This window comes from Eucyclogobius newberryi, unplaced genomic scaffold, assembly GCF_026437365.1.
Source record: "Eucyclogobius newberryi isolate DKJ021-1_F unplaced genomic scaffold, fEucNew1.0.hap1 SCAF_8, whole genome shotgun sequence".
NCBI classification, from domain to species: domain Eukaryota; kingdom Metazoa; phylum Chordata; class Actinopteri; order Gobiiformes; family Gobiidae; genus Eucyclogobius; species Eucyclogobius newberryi.
Genome location: NW_027316500.1, coordinates 26,844,502 through 26,866,167, shown reverse-complemented (window position 1 = coordinate 26,866,167; position 21,666 = coordinate 26,844,502). Strand labels below are relative to the sequence as shown.

The window sequence follows — 21,666 nt, the reverse complement described above, 5'->3', positions numbered from 1 at the left end:
TCAAATCATAAACCGTTTAATCAGTCATTTACAACGAACGCTTTGAGATAATTATCAATGTAAAATCTGGCGATATAATTATTATCTGGCAACCCTTTTGCTGTGCCGTTCACGAGGTCCGTCCTTTTTCCGCGAGCACCGCTGCAGCGCGTGAGTGCGTGGCTTTGATGGACTGGTGAAAATCCAAAAGATTTACTTCAACTCCGCCAGACGAGTTTGTGTAGAAAGCCACCGAGATGCCGGCGTATTTCCAGCGGCCCGAGAATGCGCTCAAACGAGCAAACGGTCAGTGAAAAGTGTCCCGATCAACGTCACAGAACCGATGCTAACACGATGCTAACATGATGCTAACGAGCTTACGTACCGGCTAGCTCAGGCTCGGGAAGCTAACTGCTAGCTGAAGCTAATGGCGGAGGGAGAAGCCATGGCGTTTCCCTTCTGTCTAACGTAACTTCAAAGAGTATTATTCCACCGTTGAATAATAACTGTGCTTTAGTCTTTTATCTGTTCAAATGCGTTTCTGTCATTGTCTTTATGGCTTTGTAACAGTTTTGTGAGCGTGTTATTTCAGCTGTAGGTTGTAGTTTACGTAGCGCTAATGTCACGCTCACCCAGGGCCTACATTACACACACCACAAACACTTTACTCACTTTATGTGCCTCCTTTGTCATAAAGATTTAATAATACTACAAAGAAGAAGCTGCATACTGTCAGGAAGTAGTACAGTTAAAGCACTTGGAATGAATTGGGTCAGTTCTTCTATTAAATTGTATGTTGCATATGTCCTGGGACTGCAACAGTTAATTGGAATAATTAAGGACAATTATAATAATCATAATCCTTATTTAGACTGTACAGACTCTAAAACGCATACCAAAACATGTTTATAAGCAACAGGGGCATTATTCAACCAAAATGTAAATAAACTGTAAAGGATTTTCATCAATAAAACACTTCGTAATTATTTTATCAACGAGGCTTCAATTACCATTGTAAACTTTTATTTGGTGAATGTATTCATAACGTTTTAATGTACTTTTATGATTATTGTTTGGCTAAGTGAGAATAATACTGCAAAAAACGTTAGTTATAGTCTTAATATGCACATTATCCGATATTTCCAGCGAAAACTACATTCCGCATTAGTCGTGTCGTGTGTATTATACGTTGACGTGCATTGACATCTATTCCTGTCCGTGTTGTATAGAGTTTCTGGAGGTGGAGAAGAAGCAGCCTGCCTTGGACGTCCTGTACGATGTCATCAAGAGCAAGAAGCATCGAACATGGCAGAAGATCCACGAGCCCATCATGCTCAAGTACCTGGAGCTGTGCGTGGACCTGCGCAAGAGCCACCTGGCCAAGGAGGGGCTCTACCAGTACAAGAACATCTGCCAGCAGGTGCGCAGAGTACAGTGAATAATACGCCCCAATAAGCAATTGCCAATAGTTTGTGAGAAAGTCTCAACTTTTACAAACGCATGTCCTACCTGTTTGCTGTTTATGATGGATGAAACGGCTTTCATTCTGTACATCCTTGTCTGTCCATAAGGAACCATTGAAAAACAATATCCACTTGTATTTTTCCTGAAGTTATCCGATTTCGAGATATTGTCAAGTAAACAAAGTTTTCTTCAGTGCAAATATTCACATGAGGCGCATTTCTCCGTCCATAACAAATGACCTGTTTGACTTATAAGGTGGCCTCTTCCGACGCACATAGTTTCTCTGACATCCACAAAGCGCTAGCATGCGGTGACGTAGAAGACTTTGACACATTATTCTAGCCAATAAAAATAGCTTTCGAACGCTGGGTGGGACTTGGGGCTTCTTCACACAGAATCGTATCTATTCAGATGCGTAAAGACCATCAGAGCCTAGATTTTTCGTCTGGAGGCGACTAGATTTTACCCGTCACGTTTTCTGATTTTATTAGCCTTTTGGACGCACGCGCATTTTGTTAGATATATGTATTATTATACCAATACAAAAATAAAATGCAAATATTATAATTGTTATTTTTTTCACCTCCTATATGGGAAATTCATGGGTAAACTCATATTTACACATTTTCACATACATTGTTTTTAGCAGTTATAATAATAGGTATTAGTGGCCTACAAAACATAGAGGAGCTAAAATTGTAATAAAAATTGGCACATATTTGGATCACTTGTTCCGAATATACTTTTTGATTTAAAAAAAGATCCCAGAGATCTGAAACTTTACACAGTTGTTGTCAACAAGATAAACATCATGTACAGTGAACAGCATATGCACACAATGAAATATGTCTTGCTCAGGACCATTACAAATTGACAATATTCAGGCGAGACTAAAAAAAGGATGTTTTGTTTATATTTGGGCTTCTGTAGTGTAAGTTCTGAAGCTCTGACAGTGTTCATGTGCACATCTGCAGAAACTAGAAGGCCTAAGCTTTCTAATGATGCATCACACTTGCATGTGGGCTGTAAGATCCTCTTTTAATAAGCACTGGCATTTGGGTATGTCCAACCATTGTGCACAGGGCGAAAATAGGTGGATGGTAACAGGTTAAACTCCTGCCTGTACAATGTTGAAACTTCACCACACCCATTTTAGTGAATAGTCAATTAGTTGTTACTTTTCTCTAAGTAACAAAATTGTTGCATAATTATTCTGTAAAATATACCAAAAGTACCAATGGCATACAGTGATGTAACGATGTGCAAATCTCACAGAATTATTATACTATTGTGTGTCTCTGTATTAACAAGTCCAGCGATATAATGGGTTTACTCACAATAAGAATATTAGTCTTATTATCCATTCATTCATTGTTAGGGATTAGTATTCTCAAGTGCAAAATTCACGTTATATCAAGAACCTTACACTGAATATACAAAAATGTATTGTGCTCTACAAACACAACTAATAAATTAATACATAAAAATGTTAATGTCCCATTAAAAACTGCAGCAAACGTTATATTAAGGTTTTTGTCGACATTAGGACACACGCTGTGTTCTGCAGCTTTGGACATGTGAAGTTTACAGGACTTTATGTCTGATGAATTGGGTCATTTTGTAAAATGTTCTCATATTTCCCTGGTATGTAATAGATCCATGAGTGCCACGCTGTACTTCAGCAAAGCTTCTGTTTGTTGTTAACCTGGACAACCAGGAGAATTATTGCGATATTTGTTTCACAAACTCTTGTGAATCCATCTGTTCAGACTCGTGCTGTTCAGTTTGAGCTGTTTAGTGGCTGAACAATCATCGCTTTGTAGTTTGTGCAGGAGTCAAAAGGACGACCCTAAACAAACATGGCAACGTCACAGATGTACTTTGCCTATTTTAGCTAATGTACAGACTATTTAGTCTATACATTTAAGAAGCCTGTGCAGGATTTAACAACAGTTGGATTTCTCTGCTTGTTTTGGCACTTTGATCATCAATTTATCAAAGTGATACACAGACAGGTTAGTTTGTCTCCTTTTCCCCTTTAGTGCTTGTTGTCTTGGCAAAACCAAACCAAATCTGGGACTTCATAAGAATTTTCCACTATCGTTACTTTATTTTGAAGGTGACCTCGTCCACAGGAAAGTCACAGTTTACACAGTTTAAGCCAAAAACACAAACTACACACATGTGGTCAAACTGGCTTCAGTGTATAGTAACATGAGCTCATATCAGCTAACTCTGGCACATTTGCATTCATTGATTCTGATCAAATGTGTGGTGATTCTTACTTTCAAATAAAATCGGAATAATGAAATGTAACTGCAAGATATACAATAATATAAAATGTATTGATAAACTAATAGAATGTAAAATAGCTGTACATGCTCTAACCTTTGTCTGTGTCTTCAGGTGAACATCAAGTCCTTGGAGGATGTAGTTCGTGCTTACCTGAAGCTGGCCGAGGATAAAACCGAAACGGCTAAAGGAGAGTCTCAACAGATGGTCCTGGACATCGAGGATCTGGACAACATCCAGACTCCCGAGAGGTAAACTCAACGATGAACTCTGACCACAACTCGTTACAATTACCAGGCTGAGAAATAGATTTTCAGAGTTAGGGGCCTGGGGGGCCTCCTATCTAAAAAAAAAGTTAGGGCCCTCCAGCAATTTCAGGGGCCCACAAGCGCGCGCGTCATCACCGCGTCATAAGAACAAGATAAATGTGTTGTTTTAAACCTCGTTATTAGCATGTAAAACAATTTAAAGTACTTTTATCTTTTATTTGATATGAAGGAAGAGCACAAATACTGAATCATATAAACCAGAGATTATGATCTTTCAATACTGTTTAACCTATTACCACCCACCTGTCCGCCGGCGAACATTTTCTATAGCTCAAATATTCTCTTACATCATCACTTTTATTTCCGTGGTCAATACCTACACGTCATACATCATTTTAAAGCTTATTTTCTCAACAAAACGAATATGTCATTGATTTACATTGAATAATATGCCCCAAGAAGCAATTGTCAATAGTTTGTGAGAAAGTCAACTTTTACAAACGCATGTCCTACCTGTTTGCTGTTTATGACGGACGAAACGGCTTTAATTCTGTACATCCTTGTACTCAGTCTGTCCGTAAGGAATCATTGAAAAACAATATCCACTTGTATTTTTCCTGAAGTTATCCGATTTCGAGATATTGTCAAGTAAACAAACTTTTCTTCGTTTCTCGCCGGACGATAATGCGGTTGTCCGGCGCATTTCTCCGTCCATAACAAATGACCTGTTTGACTTATACGATAGTGTTTGACATCGATCTCTTCCTTAGACTGTTTCCTACAGAATGAGACCATCCACGAATTTTTCTGTCACCGGGTTTGTTTGTTACAGCCCCCGGAGGAAAAAAATTCGGCGCTCCTGAAGCGCGCGTCCATCTTTGTTTTTAGCCCTTAGCTTCTGCTAACAGGCACGCAGGAGACTTTGAGTGACATATTATTGTAGCCAATGAGGAGACCTTTTTCCTGGTAGGCGGGACAAAGGGCTTATTGACACAGAATCTTCTGTATTATCGTGCGTAAGGCTCCGGGAAGGCTGTAAAGAGCCAGATTTCTCGGCAGGATTTTGCGCACAACGTTTTCTGAGTTTATTAGCCTTTTGGACGTGCATTTTGTTAGATATATGTATTATTATACCAATACAAAAATAAAATAAAAATATAATTTTTTTTTTTTTTTTTAACCTCTATATGGGAAATTCATGGGTAAATTCATATTTACACATTTTCACATATATTGTTTTTAGCAGTTATAATTGCTATTAGTGGCCTACAAAACATCAAAATGTATGTTTTATGATCATAGAGGAGCTAAAATTGTAATAAAACAGTTTGGCACAGTTGGCACATATTTGGATCACTTGTTCCGAATATACTTTTTGATACAAAAAGGTCAACAGCACCAAAATGCCTGTTTCTAGAGATCTGAAACTTTACACAGTTGTTGTCAACAAGATAAACATCATGTACAGTGAACAGCATATGCACACAATGAAATATGTCATGCTCATGACCATTACAAATTGACAATATTCAGGCGAGACTAAAAAAGGATGTTTTGTTTATGTTTGGGCCTCTGTAGTGTAAGTTCTGAAGCCCTGACAGTGTTCATGTGCACATCTGCAGAAACTAGAAGGCCTAAGCTTTCTAATGATGCATCACACTTACATGTGGAACATAAGATCCTCTTTTAATAAGCAATGCCATTTGGGTATGTCCAACCATTGTGCACAGGGCGAAAATAGGTGGGTGGTAACAGGTTAATTCAATATAATAATGTTTCTTAGATACAAAATAAATACTGTATACAGCATTTGACACAAGGAGATCTTGTGGAATATATAAAATTGCAGCCTACAAAATAAACTAACATATATACATTGCCCCGATGCTAACAAGTCCAAAGGGGGCGGGGCCCTTGGATACTTCCACATTGACATTGTCCCTAATGTGCAAAATTACAGCTTTGGTTGCAAACAACTTTAAAAAGACTGAATTGCGTAGAGATTGACGCCCGCCAACCTAGATATCACTTTTGGGGCAAAATTAGACCGGGCATTTCAGAGTACAACCGAACGCAGCAGCCAATCAGATGCCCGCTTTCATCGAAATTAGATCAGGGATACCACTCGGCCAATGAGAAGCGAGAAGACTGTGAAGTGGACATGTCTGTCAAAACGAAACTTAAGCGATGGAAATGCCCCAAATATGGCCAAATTACTAGTTAAATCTTGATTTTTTTTTTTCTTCGAGGAATTTAGATACATGGGCACGGCGGGCCCCCTTCCTAATTCGAACCCCGGGCCCACCAGAGATTTGACTGCTTACGGGCCCCCGTCTTTTTTGCAGCCTGATTACTCAAGTTTCAACATTATTTCTTCTTTGGTGTTTTCTTTTTCAACATTTGGCTTCTCTTATAAAACTAAAATTGTATTGTGATGGCAGTGTTGTCTCCCTTTATCCAAACACCCTTTCTTTAACCCTGATGCCACGATATCAGGCGCTGTTTGCTTCATCGCTGCTTATCTTTGATTTTAAACGCCTGTAAATGTGTCCACTTCGGCTTGATTGTCCTTGTTTTACTGAACCTCTTTGTCCCGTTAAACCCCAGTGTGCTGCTGAGCGCTGTGAGTGGAGAGGACACCCAGGACCGCACAGACCGGTTGCTTTTGACTCCGTGGGTGAAGTTCCTGTGGGAGTCGTATCGCCAGTGCCTGGACCTGCTCCGAAACAACTCCAAAGTGGAGCGTCTCTACCATGACATCGCTCAGCAAGGTGGGCAAGCTCTTTCACGGTACTGGAAGTAAATGATCAATGATTTAACAAATGCGTTTTCTCTTTCTTTTCTTTTTAAACGCAGCCTTCAAGTTCTGCCTGCAGTACACCCGTAAGGCCGAGTTCCGTAAGCTCTGCGATAACCTGAGGATGCACCTGGGTCAGATCCAGCGCCACCACAACCAGAGCACAGCCATCAACCTGAACAACCCCGAATCCCAGTCCATGCACCTGGAGACGCGCCTGGTGCAGCTCGACAGCGCCATCAGCATGGAGCTCTGGCAGGTCCGTGCAATCGCGTCATGAAACACTCGCATCACCAAAACGTCGAGCGAGAAGGCCAAGAACAGATTTAAGATGTGTTTTTGTGCTTCCACCGACTGTTTTAGAACATATTTTACTCCTCCTTGACTTCAGATGTTTCTATAATGTGCACACAAGTCACTCAGTTGTTCATCTACATTGGACTTGAACTTTCAATCATTCTGTTTTTGAACATGCGTCTAATTAACGTCGATCATGCAAATTTGCCGTGAATATCCTGTTCTCGAAATGTCGATAAAGCACGCGAGAGTCCAAATTGTAATTGCGGATCTAATTGTAACAGGATCCAAAATGTCGAGCGAGAAGGCCAAGAACAGATTTAAGATGCGTTTTCATACTTCCAAGTCCAAATCTCTAATAGCGGATCTAAACTGTGTGTTTTAGGAAGCGTTTAAGGCAGTTGAGGACATCCACGGCCTGTTCGCTCTGTCCAAGAAGCCCCCGAAGCCTCAGCTCATGGCCAACTACTACAACAAAGTGTCCACCGTGTTCTGGAAGTCTGGCAACGCCCTTTTCCACGCCTGCACCCTGCACCGCCTCTACCACCTGTCCAGGGAGATGCGCAAGAACCTCACCCAGGAGGAGATGCAGAGGTAAAGAGTTTAAGCACTTTTACTGTCGCAGCGAGTCCCTTTATCCTCTTCACTGTAAACGTGCCGCCCCGATATCCACCGTCAACGTCCCAAATCTGCTCTGGCGGTCCAAAATCCTCTGACTCTGTGCTTCCAGGATGTCCACCCGAGTCCTCCTGGCCACTCTGTCCATCCCCATCACGCCCGAGCGCACGGACATCGCTCGTCTGCTGGACATGGACGGCATCATCGTGGAGAAGCACCGCCGGCTGGCCACGCTGCTGGGCCTGCAGTCTCCGCCCACGCGCATCAGCCTCATCAACGACATGGTACCTTTTTTTTATTACTAGTATAAGACCGTCTAAACCTGCTCGTCTTTTCGTACGAACGCTCTGAAGAATACGGTACGAGCGTGTTTCTGGCTCGCGCTCAACGTGATGTTTTTCCGCAGGTGAGATTCAACCTGCTGCAGTACGTCGTCCCCGATGTGAAGGACCTGTACAACTGGCTCGAGGTCGACTTCCACCCTCTGAAGCTCAGCGGCAGAGTCACCAAGGTACGGGTCAGAGCACAATGTGTATGAATAGAAAAAGAAAAAGCGTTTGTAAAGAGATGTAATGATGAATCCGCTAATTGTGACTAGTCGTGGCTTGATCATAATTGTTACCTGGGCAATACTGACATTTTGAGGGCAAAGACGGTGATATTGTAGCAAAATGTAGAAATGCTCATGAATAGTACACTTTATTTGTAAATACGGTTGATCTAGAAGCCTTCCGTCACTATATTTCATGCGTTTTAAAGTTTCAGACCAGTCGCCCTCAATAATGGGTGTTTGTTACGGCTCTAGTGTTGAATAGCTCCTCTTGAGTCGGATGAAGTTGTAAACGGTCGATTGAAGCTTAAATGTACTCCACTGTGTAGGTGTTGGAGTGGGTGAAAGATCAGGCGGAGAAGGAGGCTGATCTGCTGCAGTACGTCCCTCATCTGCAAAACAACACCATCCTCAGACTCCTGCAGCAGGTAAGTCTTTCGTTTACGTCTTAAACCTTACGCTGCCTGCAAAGCGAGCATCGTGTTACAGTGACATACATTTGTCTTTGCGACTGTGTTCAGGTGGCACAGATCTACCAGAGCATTGAGTTCAACCGCCTGGCCACGCTGGTTCCCTTTGTGGATGCCTTCCAGCTGGAGCGCTCCATTGTGGACGCCGCCCGCCACTGCGACCTTCAGGTAACGACAGTCGGATGATTAATCGTTGCGTGGCGTTTTTAGTGACGTTTAAAATTCCTCTGCTTGAATTAAACAGATTTATTTTGAATTGTTTCACCAGCTCAAATTAGATATAATTGTTTCATTTGCAAGTTTTAGGAAATAATAGAAAAGCTACTTAAAATGATGCCAAACTGCAGCTGTTGCTTCTTACATAACGCGTTGGAATATCTTTCTTCTTCTGCTGCAGGTGCGCCTCGACCACTCGTCCCGGACCCTGAGTTTCGGCTCGGATCTAAACTATTCCACCAAAGAGGACTCTCCGGTCGGGCCCTTCCTGCAGAACATGCCCTCGGCGCAGATCAGGAACCAGCTCACGGCCATGTCCGCGTCTCTGGCCAAAGCCATCCAGGTCATCAAGCCCACGTCCATCCTGGTGAGAATGTGACACCATCACACGGGACGCACTGTGCATTTAATTCTGTCCAATGCAGGGTTTCTCAGTGTTTGTTTCATTTACAGACAAATCTATTAAGCATTTAGAACTTCCTTATCCACGATTAAGTCTCATTTTAAACAGAGTCTAAAAATGTGTCTTTTACCGTATTTTCTGGACTATAAGTTGCACTGGAGTATAAGTCGCACTAGCCAAAAAATGCATAATATAGAAGAAAAAACATAAGTCGCACTGGAGTATGAAATGCGGTTGCAAGTGTGAAAATAACTTGTATTTGTATAAGTCGCACCCCGGCCAAAACTATGAAAAAAGGTGCGAGTTATAGTGAAAACTTTGAGAAACATGGGTCTAATGCATTAAGTTGGACAATTCAATATTATAGTTTATAATGAACAATCCTGTATAACTAAAAATGTGACCAGCGGGCACAAATATTCAACTTTACAATTTGTACCTTTTATTGTGTGGTTATTTTCAAATTTCCTCCAATGACAAAATTATAAAACGTTTGTGTATTGATAATCTAAACTTTGATGTCAATTAATGGCAGTGCAGAACGAGTACAAGATTTAGAATTATTTACAAATGTCTATTCCATCGGTGTTGACCTGTCAGTGGTATGTACATTAAACTGAGCTGCTTCTCCAAAGTTCTGTCAATTACAGTCTGTTGTTATCATAACATCTTGACCCTTAATGCGTCGTATGATTCCTTTTCTTTCTTGTCCTTTTGTAGCAAGAGCGTGAGGAGCAGAACCAGCTGGCCATCGCTGCGTACCTGAAGAACGCCCGCAAGGATCACCAGCGCGTCCTGGCCCGCAGACAGACCATCGAGGAGAGGAAGGAGCGCCTGGAGAGCCTCAACATCCAGCGGGAGAAGGAGGAGCTGGAGCAGAAGGAGGCCGAGATGCAGAAGGTCCGGAAGGCCGAGGAGGAGCGGCTCCGGCAGGAGGCCAAGGAGAGGGAGAAGGAAAGGATCATGCAAGAACACGAACAGATCAAGAAGAAAACTGTGAGGGAGCGACTGGAGCAGATCAAGAAGACCGAGCTCGGAGCCAAGGCCTTCAAGGACATCGACATCGAGGTACGTTCATTTGAGATACTCGTTGTTATCCAGTGTCTAGGTATAAGCAATATTTTACAAGTCACTGTCAGATAGCATCGCTGTCGGTTCATTATTTGTGGTAAATGTTCTTTAAATTAACATTTTTATTCTGCGTCGTGCTGCGTCGTCTTCAAGCGCCTGCTGCAGGATCCAGGAAGAGTGGACATTTTAAGCAGAAAAGAGTCACTCAGTTTGTCCATCTTTCCCAAAAAACTGATATACAAAAATATCCCCCACCTCCACATGAAGAACAGATAATGGTGTGTTTCTGAACATAAAGTCACCACACTGCTGTCAAAATGACCGCTTCATAAATAGATGGAAACAAATACCATTTAATCTCGGCACAAGTCTGTGGGAAAGGGTGAAATGCTGATAAATGTGGTTGTGCAGGACCTGGAGGAGCTGGACCCAGACTTCATCATGGCCAAACAGGTGGAGCAGCTCGAGAAGGAGAAGAAAGAGCTTCAAGAGCGACTCAAGAACCAGGAAAAGAAGGTAAGATACTGTTTAATACAACCATTTCACCTGGATTTGGTCTGAGGGCAAATCTCTATAGAGCTGCAACGTTTCATCAAAATAATTATGACTCATCGACTATTGAATAAATCCAGTGACGTGTGTGAGGCACTGACTCTTTCAGTCAGATTCTTAAATGCGAGTGAACCATAAAAAGCACCTTAAACATAATTTGACAACAGACGATGAGTTATGCTATATATCTTATATCAACATTCTTTACATAAACATGTGACACATATTTTATTTGAGGTCAAGATTCATTCTAATTGAGCCTATTTAAAGCCAAAATAAATAAAGGTTTATGGTCTTACTTTACATTTTGATAAGATGGATTGTAAATAAAGAAATAAACATGTTTTTAGTCAACAACTTGAAGTCACTAGTCAATTACTAAAATAACTTGGTTTCAGCCCTACTTTTCTTTGGACTGTATTATCCCACCTTTTTGTTCTCATCTCATGTATAAAACCATTTTTCTTTTCCTTATTAAGTCATTTGTTGTGTTTAATAATGTTTTTCTCGTCGTCAGTATTAGTTTATGCCCATTATTTTCATTCCAGATCGACTACTTTGAGCGTGCCAAGCGCCTGGAGGAGATCCCTCTGATCAAAAAGGCCTACGAGGAGCAGCGCGTCAAAGACATGGAGCTGTGGGAGCTCCAGGAGGAGGAGAGGGTACGGGACGACCCAGCGTGGCTCCGCCTTCCTTCTGCCCAACACGCCGTGACCCGCCTCTCGTTTGTGTCCTGCAGATCAGTAACATGGAGGTGGAGCGCGAGAAGGCCCTGGAGCACAAGAAGCGCATGTCCAGGATGATCGAGGACAAGGAGAGCTTTTTGTCCACAATCACGGCCGCCCGCAGCTGTATTTACGAGGTGCGACGGAAGAAGTCGAGCGTTTCTCTGTCAAATACACAACGATGCCGCTCCGTAATCGTCCCGACTGATGGTTTGGGACCGCGTGATCAACGGTTTTGTCGTTTGCGTCGCAGGAAAAGCTGAAGACGTTCGAGGTGCGTTTGGTGGAGGAGAGGAAGAAGCGCGTGGAAGAGCGGAAGAAGAAGCGCAAAGAGGACCGACGCATCGACTTCCACCGCATGAAGGAGGAGGAGGCTCAGCGCATCCACGAGGAGCAGCTCAAGCAGGGTGAGAGCACGTTCTAGATCTTGAAGCTGAATCTTATCTGTCCAAATACTAGAGTTAAAGTATGAATAACCTATCTAAAAATGACTTTATAGTGATCTAATAAATCTGAGGCCGACTACCTTCAACACAAATGTATAACTTTTAATCCCAAACAGATAAACGATTGTGCAAAGGGTGAAAAAGAGACAAATCTTTTATTCATGTGCAGATCTGTGAAGTGCAGTGTTATTTTGTACTTTTTTTTTGTTTTAGTTGGTTTCAGTTTTATTTAGGTTAAGATGAGAGAACCTTTGTTTGTCCCACAATGGGGAAATTTCACTGTTGCAACTCAGATTAGGCTCAGAAGTGGAATAATAAAAAGCATAAATTAGAAATAAAACAACAATTTATTTATTACACGCTCTAGTTTAAAGGCGCAATGGACGATTTTTTTCGGTGATTTGAGCGCGATGGATCCCATCACATCTCTCGTCTCCCGTAGATTTCCGTCTTTTTCTGAGTCGGCTCGAACAGTCTTTCTCCGTCTTCATTTTGCCCCTTACATTGAGGGAACTATATTATGATAGATCCATGCGCTTAGACACGCGGAACCGTGCTGCTCTCGGGGGACGAGCTGGACACGGCTGCAGGTGAGCGGTAGGTGCGTTTTATGATTGATACGTGACAGGACTAATCGGCAGTCCACGCCACGAGGAAATGAGACAAAAATTTGGGCCAAAAAAATCGTCCATTCAACCTTTAAGTCTGTAATATTTTATGTTGAGTAAAACCGAACTAATAGATTTTGTCAACCAACAAATGTCTTTATGATCAAAGTATTGTGTGCAGATGTGTTCTTTGGACTTTGAGTTTGTGCATGGCCTGATTTGTGGCTCTGGGATTTAAAATATGAACTTTCGCTCATTATGTTTAGTTTTTAACAATGAAAGTGTCTGCAAATTTTATCATTGTTTTAGTCATTACGATTTAGTTTTCTTGGCCGATAAAGTGCCCCCTACAGCGTAATTTAAACATGAAAGAGTGTAACGCGGTGTTCCTCCTTCCAGAGCGTGAGGATGCCGAGCGCGTGGAGCAGGAGCAGCGTGAGGAGGAGGAGCGCGAGTACCAGGAGCGCCTGAGGAAACTGGAGGAGCAGGAGAGGAAGCAGAGAGCCCGACAACAGGAGATCGAAGAGCGGGAACGCAAGAGGGAGGAGGATAGGAGGGCCCCGGAGAAGGAGGACAGGCCCAAGGTGCGTGGGCTTTGATCACGTTCAAATGAAGCCGCTTTTACTGTGTTTTTACACTCTTTTCACAACGTTCAGGAGCCAGAGCAAAGTTTGACCCTTGTGGTGATGTAATAATAACAACAAACATGCTAACGGCGCTACTTCCTGATTCACAGAAGTTAAAATTGCTCTATAACGACATGCAGATGACACAGCGGTCTCATTTTGACTTTTCAGACCTGCTTTTATAATATCTGTTCTGGAGCGAGCGGCGCTGAATCCTCTGGCATGTTTCCCTTGTTTCAGGACTGGAGCGAAAAGGAGAAGGAGGAGGGCGGCGGCGGCGGCTGGAGGAAGCGAGTGGAAGCCCGCACCGAAGGAGGAGACTCCGAGTGGCGCCGTCCTGTGCCCAGTCGGTCCGTCACGTCCGCAGCGCTGCATTGTCACGCTTCAAAGTCGTACCATTTCTGACTTCTGTTTGTTCCTTCGCAGCGAGTGGAGAACGGAGGGCCGCGACGAGGACCAGGAGGAGGGCTCGTTCAGACGGGACGGCCCGCGCAGGGACGATAGAGGCGGCAGGAGGGGCTTCGACGACGACCGCGGCCCGAGGAGAGGGGCGGATGAAGACCGTCCCATACGCCGAGGCCTGGACGAAGACCGCGGGCCCCGGAGAGGCTTTGACGACGACAGAGGTACGGCTGAGGGGACGTGTGGCCGCAAGAAGTGTTTACCGTTTCTTCCGGACTATAAATTGCAAGTCGCACCAGCGAAAAAAAGGCAAAATAGAAAGAAAAAACATATGTCGCACGGGAGAATAAGTATATATTTGGGGGATATTTATTTGATAAAATCCAGGACCAAGAATGGACATTTTCTTTTCTTGAAATGCAGTTTAAAATAATAACAGATGAGAGAACATGGTGAATAGCACCTTCAGCTACATGAGGCACAGACAGAACTGTGGTAAGTGTCTGGTATGTTAACGTAACATATGAACAGTTATTCAGATAACTATAGCATAAAGAACATGCTAACAAGTTTACCAAAGCATCAGTTTTACCCCAAATCACTAAATCCATTGAATTCTTCTTCCTCTGTGTCACTTCTGAACAACTCCACAAACTCCAGAGGTAGAGGAAGTGCAGATTCTTCTTCTGCGTTGCTTAGAGTCTAGAGCGCCCTCTTGTGGTGGTCAGTGTGAAAATAACAAATAATATCACATCAGTCACTCTGGACCCCCGCCAAAACTATGAAAAAAGGTGCCACTTATTGTCTGGAATATACAGTATTAGAATGTCCCATCAAACAACAAACTGTTCTGTATTTTATTTTTGACTAACCATGTAGTTGTTGTTCAGTTGCTGGTTCATATTTCGACGTACTGAAGCAGTTCATATTTCAAATTCCCAAAGTCGTGTGCATCAAACTGAATCTGGCTTTAGAAAGACGCATCACAGATTGTGGGCGTGTCTCCCTCAGACCGTGTCCCGAGGCGCGGCGCTGACGAGGACCGCGCCCCCAGGAGAGGCTTCGACGACGAGCGCGGGCCCAGGAGGGGCTTCGATGACGCCCCCCCGCGCCGCGCCCTCGACGACAGGCCCCCCAGGAGAGACGACGACTGGGGCCCCAGGCGAGGAGCCGACGACCGGGACGAGCGCGCTCCCCGGAGAGGCATGGACGACGATGACGAGAAGCCGTGGAAGCCCCTCGTACGGCCAGGTCAGAGTTCACTCCAAGTCACAGCGTTAGACTCTGGGACAAACGCGGGCGGGGTATACTCAGGAAACCGTCCAATCACAGACGCTTATTTGTAGCACGTGTTTCTCACATATCCCAAATGTTAAACTAATTTAACCTCAGATTTGTAGACGATGCGCGACTCGTTGGTTTTGCTCAGATCCGACACCTTTTTCAGTCGTTTATTTTGCATCAACGCAGCAATATTCAGATGATATTTTCACAGTGCGTCAGAAATCTGCTGAATTGCGTCTGCAAATGTCTTAGTTGAGGTTCAAATATTTCACTAAAGGGCAGAAAAGTCCCTTCATTCCCACCTGTGGTCCAGACTGTACATGTTTGTGGTGTAAAAGTGTGAGATCTCGGCCTCTCAAACACCTCAAAATAAGGACGTCTTGGGCGCACTTTGCTCTGAGTGGTTTATCGGACATTTGTCTTGACTAAATTCAACGATGTTTAAAGCGTAAACTCCAAGAACATCCACAGCCGAGGTGTCCAAACTTTTATTTCCACTGAGGATTGCACGTTGAAATCCAGACGTAGAGTCGTGTTCAAGTCACGGTGGTCAATTTACTGACCCTTTTAAATCAGGTGTAGGATCAGTATTTGTGTGGACTGTATTCATCTCGTCCATAAAGTGTCGGTTTTAGCTGATTTATTTGTGTTGCGTCTCATAATCTGTACGTTTAGGAGGTTTCCTGGGATCGTCCAGTGTCTACCGTTTAGCTCGATGTTACCTCTAGAAATGTGTTCCCGTGACGGGCCTAATCATGTTTGTCTCGCACCTGAATGTTTAGCTTTTGACGCGCCGGCGGCGGAGGAGTCTGATCAGTCGGCTGAAATCAGAAAAAGTGGGTCTTGGGGGGGGCCACGTTTTAGCCAACGAATGCGTCCGGTGCTCGACTTGACCTGTGCTTTGCCTTTTGCAGGGGGCTGGCGCGAGCGCGAGAAGGCCCGGGAGGAGAGCTGGGGACCTCCCCGCGGCGGCGCCCGGAACGACGAGGGCGAGGAGGACCGCATCATACGCCCCCCGAGGTCTGACCTTGAAGAACCTAAGTTTGTACATTTACTTACTGCACGTTTTCATTTGGACGCCGCACGTTGTGGTTCTTCTGAAAGGCCGTTCCAGGAAGAGCCACTTTTGCACTTTACTTTCTATGTTATACGTAAGCACAACGTCACATTTTATTTGCATTCTCTAGTTCCTGTTGACAAATGAGGTTAAATGGCAGCAAAACGGGCAAAAAAACGCATCCTCGGGTTAAACTCTGCCACTGCTTTTTAACAAGTTACATCACAAGCTCCGGCTCTGATTAGACAAAGCCAGCGATGACTGAAATACAAACTCTTGATGTTTTAAAGCTGTTATTGATGTATAAAATGCTATTAAAATATGCACGACTCAACACTCGTCGAGCAGTGACCGTGTTTAACCAGGTGCTTTGTTTTGTGAGGCTCGGGTCACTTTTTTGGGGCGTTTTCACTTTTTTTCGGGCTATTTCACTCGTTGCTCTCTGAATATCTGGCGCTCCTGTTCACTGGAGGTGAGATGTTTATCCACTCTGCAGTTTAGACACCTTTACAGTATAAAGTACATTTTATAAACTGAAACATTTCCAAAGAGCTGCTAACTAACGAGCTCTACCACTGTGCATGTGGATATAAAAACACTCCAAAGACAAACACAATTAAAAGAGCCATAATATTCATAAATAAACCCATAAAAGGCACATATTTTACTTATTTTTTTACATGTTATTGATTGTCTGACCTAGAAGTGGGCAGTATATCAAAATGAAGACTATATTTTGAATGTTGTTTGGAATTATGCTCATTTTGAATATAAAGTATAAGATAAGATATTCCTTTATTGTCCCACATGGGGAAATTTCATTGGTGCAACGCAGGTAGATACAGAGGTAGATACAGAAGAACAGATCACTTATAGGAAGTCTGATTTAAAATGCAAATAAAAAAAAAAAAAGCTTTATTTTTCCTTTTGTGATAATTTTACAGACATTTCACATTTGTCTGAAAATGAAGTCTCAGATAATACGTTTAAAGATGTGATTCTAGTATTTGACACGTTTGCTGTTGCAGTAGTTGACCAGTAGGTGGCAGCGCAGCTCTTCTGTATTGAAATGACTGTATTCTGGGCCTTTGTCGACTGTTGTTAAGGGTCCGACTCTGGTGCGTTTCAGAGACGACGTGTGGCGCCGTGGAGAGGAGCGCAGCACCTGGAGAGACTCTCGTCGTGAAGAGCCGGAGCGGGACAGAGAGCCGCCCCGTGACCGCGACAGAGACGATCGCCGCATAGACCGTCGGGAAAGGGATCGCCGTGATGACCGAGAGACCAGACCGCCGCCCCGGGATATGGAAGAAGGTGAGAAACACAAGCACAAAGGTTTTCAGGTCGTGAATCGTCTTATTGATCGGCTGTGTAAACAAAATGAAAGAAAATAAACAGATTTTATCTTTATAATATAATGAAAATAAAACTGAAATTACCCAATCCAAACTTTTTTTGTTTTTTAACTGGAGCTTTTTTTGACAGTCTGGCTTCCCTGTGGACGTTGTCATTGTTTTTCAGTCTTTGTTGGCACAGTGCTTCAGTTCAGTTTATGATATTGATAACGAATTATGAACGAGACCATTTCCTGTTGTTGAAGTTCATTTTTATTCAATTTTTTTTTTTTTTTTTGCTGCTTTATTGAAACACCCCCAGGACATAAATGTGCACTTACATAATGCAACAGATTTTTTCAGCTCCATTCAAAGATCTTTCCCTGCCCTAATAAAAAATAAAGTTTTATTTTAAAAAATCAATGTAACTTTAACCCTTTAAATGTCCCTTTTGAATTTCACATGCATTGAAAAATGTACCTCTAAAATAGAACTTTCATTATCACTGCATGTGAAATATATTTTTATTTAATTTTCTAGACTTTTATGTTCTTGAATGTGACTTTTTTTTTTGTGAATCTGAGGGTTAGTGATTTGTGTCATTCTGTGGTCAGCCAGCAGGTGGCAGCATTCACCAGCTGACCTGGTGCTCATGCTGTGATTCTCTTTCGGTTCAAGTGTTTCTGTGATTTTCTGTTGATCTCATGATTATTAGGAAGAATTGTGACTTGTCAGTTAGGATTATTAAAACAGTCAACTATAATTTGAAGTTGTTGCACTGACTCTAAAATGTGACGTTTTATCACAAAGATCAAAGGAATTGCCATGAAAAGAATAAACAAAATGGAATTCAAAATAATCCTCTTTATCTGGTCAAAAATGTCAATGTACAATAGGATAATGGTTTGATTAGTTTGGTTATTTCTCTTGTACCGTTTTTAGATTTTACTTTTTAATGCGTTTGTTGTTGAAATTGTTGCCAGCCTTTCTTGTCCTCACGTTGTTCCCCGTCCTTCAGGCGGTTCCTGGCGTCGCGGCGGTGAAGAGAAGCGCGAGGAGAAGGAGCGTCCCAAAGAGAACGTCCCGGAGCGAGAGCGCGTCCCGGAGCGCGAGGAGGCCCCGCGCCGCGCCCCTAAACCCGAGGCCGACGACGACGGCTGGACCACAGTGCGCCGCTAAAGACGGCCATATTATCAATCAAAATAATAACTTTAACCTATATCTCATCTGCCACTTCTGAACCGTTTGCTCTTTGAATGAAATGTGTGACTAGGTTATTTTTCTTTCCAGGAGTTTCTTTTATTAAAGTTTAAAACAGAGGCTAATCTCATCTGTGTTGTGGATCTGTGGCTGCAAACCACCACAGCAAGCCAATATTAATAAATAAAACATGTTTGCTCAATCTCCTTGTCTTGTGTTTATTAAGTTAGTGTGAACAAATGGGAAATAATCAAGAAAAACTTCAGAATCTGAAATTATAGTAGTTTGATCACATTTGTCAGACGCTATTCCCCCAAAAAACACATAAGCAGTTATTTTGACACATTTTCTGCTCTTTTATGTCGTTATTTGGGACTCTGCTCTACTTGTACATCTATTTTAAGTATTAAGTATAGTTTTAACCTCTACTATTGACTTGAGACTTAACTGCAACTACATACTTTATAAGGTACATTTACAGCAGTCGTTCATAGGCCTTTATCTTATGAGTAAATCTAATTTTAATGTTTGATATATATATTGTATATATCAATGAAGCAATTAAATACATGTAAATGCACTTTGACATAGTTTTACCATTTCATATTTATGGAAATATCAGGTGCATAAATATAAGCACTTACCAGGAGTACTTATAATTAATTAAAAAACTTTTAATATCTGAATAAATTTGCTGCATTTTGAAGATTGAAAAATATAGGCTTCCAGTCATAATTGACAACATACCTCTGCTTACGGTAAAACAATGAATCAGAAAAGGTTTATTGCCATTGATAATAAAACAAAATTCACAAACTTGCTTCAGTGAATATGAAACAATACAACATAAGTTATGATTAAATAAAATAAGGACTAAAAAGCAGAACGGTTTTCTACCTTAAAAATGTGCCCATCACTTTCTTTTCTCTCATGAAAACGTGAAAAACTAACTCCACTTCACTTGCTTGAAAAGTGTTTGGCATTTGCTCTTGGAACGTTGGAATCCTTCATTATTTTCCATGTGACGTGTTGTTCTTCTTTTGCCCGCTAGAGGTCAGCTGAGGTCCGCGCTGAGGCCTCGTGAGGCGCTGCTGCTTCTGACCAGACACTTCACTGTAAAAAACACAACATAACACAACACTGCATTCACTCTCTGGAGCATGAGAGCAGAATAACACAAGATAAAATATGTTATTCAAAAATACATTTAAATTGCCTTTCAATGTACTGGACTAAAATGAAGTGTTTGTCAGAGAAGGAAGAACCCATTTGGAATTAAACACATTTGTTGTGTTCTATCTTTAGCCTGAATATTATTACTCAACACAGAACAGCTAATGCAAAACTAATATAATAAATAATAATGAATATTACTAGATATATAATACTACTTGATAATTGCATCTTTGACCATTTTAACAACAAAAGGCAATTGACATTTTAATATATTAGCTTAGTAGCTTCTTAATTATTACCACGTCTATTATATCATTATATCATTATGTCTATTATTATGTCTATTGTTATTATTATTATTATCCTGCCATAGGCCTAAACACACAGGACTTATGTATAGCCTGACGTGCATAGACATGTCATTGTATTTTCTATTATGCCAGACAAATAACTGTGAGGTGTGTCCAATTAAGCTTTTCTCAGGCCATGTCATTACCAGACTTTATATGAGAGTCATTTTAATGTAACAGCACGGGCCTGTCCCACGCGCGTCCCGCTGATGGTGACGCGCGTGAAGAGGCCGCGCACATCCTGCACCAAACATCTGAACACACAAAGGTCCTCTGCAAAAATAATCAAAAACAAATACAAATAAAATGCTGTAAAAAAAAATAAAAAAATCTCTCTCTCTGCCAAAACGTGCAAAAAAAAAAAATGCTTTTAATAAACAAAATGCAAAAGTTTGTCGCGTGCGTAAACGCGCGCACGTCACGGTCAGACAGGAACGAACGGGGGGCCCTTTGCTGTAGAACAATGGCGCTCTAAATGGAGGTCATTGTCGTTAAATACAACCCGCGCGGGGCCAACACACACTCTTAACGGGGCCGATGTGTAAACCGCGTCGGTGCGTAATTTGGCGCGGCACTAACGCGGCTAAAACCTTCTTTTATTTTTACACACAGACTCAGGCCAAGTATAGGAGTGTGTACCTGGGGCTCGCGAGTGTGTCAAACGTCCCGGAGATATGTATGGCGCGTGCCCGTGTGAGTGCGTGAGTGCGTGAGTGCGTGAGTGCGGGTCGGGATGGGGGGGCCCTCCTTCTCTGGACGAATCCGTTCCGTGTCGCGCGCGCTCCTCCTCCGCCTCTCCTCCTCCGCGCCCCTGATGCTTCCCATCGACGCACTTTTTAAGCGTCTCTTCCCCTCACTTTCCTCCAGCTCCGAGGCGAAAGCAGCAGCAGCAGCAGCAGCAGCAGCGAGAGCGCGCGCGGGGCGGAAGGCGACCAATCACCATGCCATTACAGTCTTCAGAGGGAGCTGTTTACGGGGCTGCGGCGCTAATTAGGCTCATGAACTAACAAGTCTGCCGTGCGACGCTGGCGAGGACACATGGATGTACTGTGGGAGTAGCGGCGCTTTTCACCCAGGCTTTTCCTTTATTCTGTCTCTTCTCCAGCTCCGCGGTTTTTGTTTTGACCCAAACTTCACGCGCTCCTCCTTTAACTTTCGCGTCGTTTTCGCGGTGGAGTATTTTCTAAGCGACTCCGCGGCGGCTGACTCCGAGTTGAAACTGGGGAACCTGGACTATCACCAGACCATGTTCCAGCCGACACCCAAGCGGTGCTTCACGATAGAGTCCCTGGTGGCGAAGGACAGTCCGGTGCCGGCGTCCCGGTCCGAGGAGCCCATCCGGCCCGCGGCGCTCAGCTACAGCAACACGGGCCAAATGAACCCTTTCCTCAACGGGTTCCACACGTCGTCCCGGGGCGTCTACTCCAACCCGGACTTGGTGTTCGCCGAGGCGGTGTCGCATCAGCCCAACGTCCCCGTGCAC

At 43.0% G+C, this 21,666-nt stretch overlaps 2 protein-coding genes across 3 annotated transcripts in view; both read left to right on the top strand.

Annotated features, from left to right (window-relative positions):
- The first annotated feature begins 90 nt into the window (after positions 1–90).
- eif3s10 (eukaryotic translation initiation factor 3, subunit 10 (theta)) lies at positions 91–18,859 on the top strand. 2 transcript variants are annotated; one of them, XM_072437340.1, is made up of 24 exons: positions 91–285; positions 1,209–1,399; positions 3,850–3,986; positions 6,612–6,775; positions 6,861–7,060; positions 7,484–7,692; positions 7,829–8,000; positions 8,123–8,227; positions 8,596–8,694; positions 8,788–8,904; positions 9,134–9,319; positions 10,076–10,423; positions 10,838–10,942; positions 11,527–11,640; positions 11,718–11,840; positions 11,957–12,110; positions 13,157–13,341; positions 13,624–13,733; positions 13,810–14,009; positions 14,797–15,036; positions 15,852–15,905; positions 15,984–16,089; positions 17,256–17,437; positions 18,476–18,859. In XM_072437340.1, exons 1-24 carry the CDS (start codon positions 237–239, stop codon positions 18,634–18,636), a joined length of 3,711 nt encoding a protein of 1,236 aa, XP_072293441.1. In that variant the 5' UTR covers positions 91–236; the 3' UTR covers positions 18,637–18,859. The 2 variants fall into 2 exon arrangements, with proteins under 2 accessions (XP_072293441.1, XP_072293442.1); XM_072437341.1 differs by lacking the exon at positions 15,852–15,905.
- A 2,493-nt stretch (positions 18,860–21,352) lies between these two features.
- emx2 (empty spiracles homeobox 2) overlaps positions 21,353–21,666 on the top strand; it is a 4,200-nt gene continuing 3,886 nt past the window's right edge. The window contains exon 1 of the mRNA XM_072436740.1: positions 21,353–21,666. This exon is cut by the window's right edge and continues 145 nt beyond it. Coding sequence (XP_072292841.1) covers positions 21,430–21,666 — 237 coding nt within the window. The 5' untranslated portion in view covers positions 21,353–21,429.

What these genes read in the sequence shown, in the direction of transcription:
- eif3s10 (XM_072437340.1), top strand. Translation starts at nt 237, where the DNA reads ATGCCGGCGTATTTCCAGCGGCCCGAGAATGCGCTCAAACGAGCAAAC. An exon ending in CCCGCAGCTGTATTTACGAG is followed by an intron (nt 11,841 to 11,956) that starts GTGCGACGGAAG and finishes TTTGCGTCGCAG; the next exon opens with GAAAAGCTGAAGACGTTCGA. An exon ending in CGAGGAGCAGCTCAAGCAGG is followed by an intron (nt 12,111 to 13,156) that starts GTGAGAGCACGT and finishes TCCTCCTTCCAG; the next exon opens with AGCGTGAGGATGCCGAGCGC.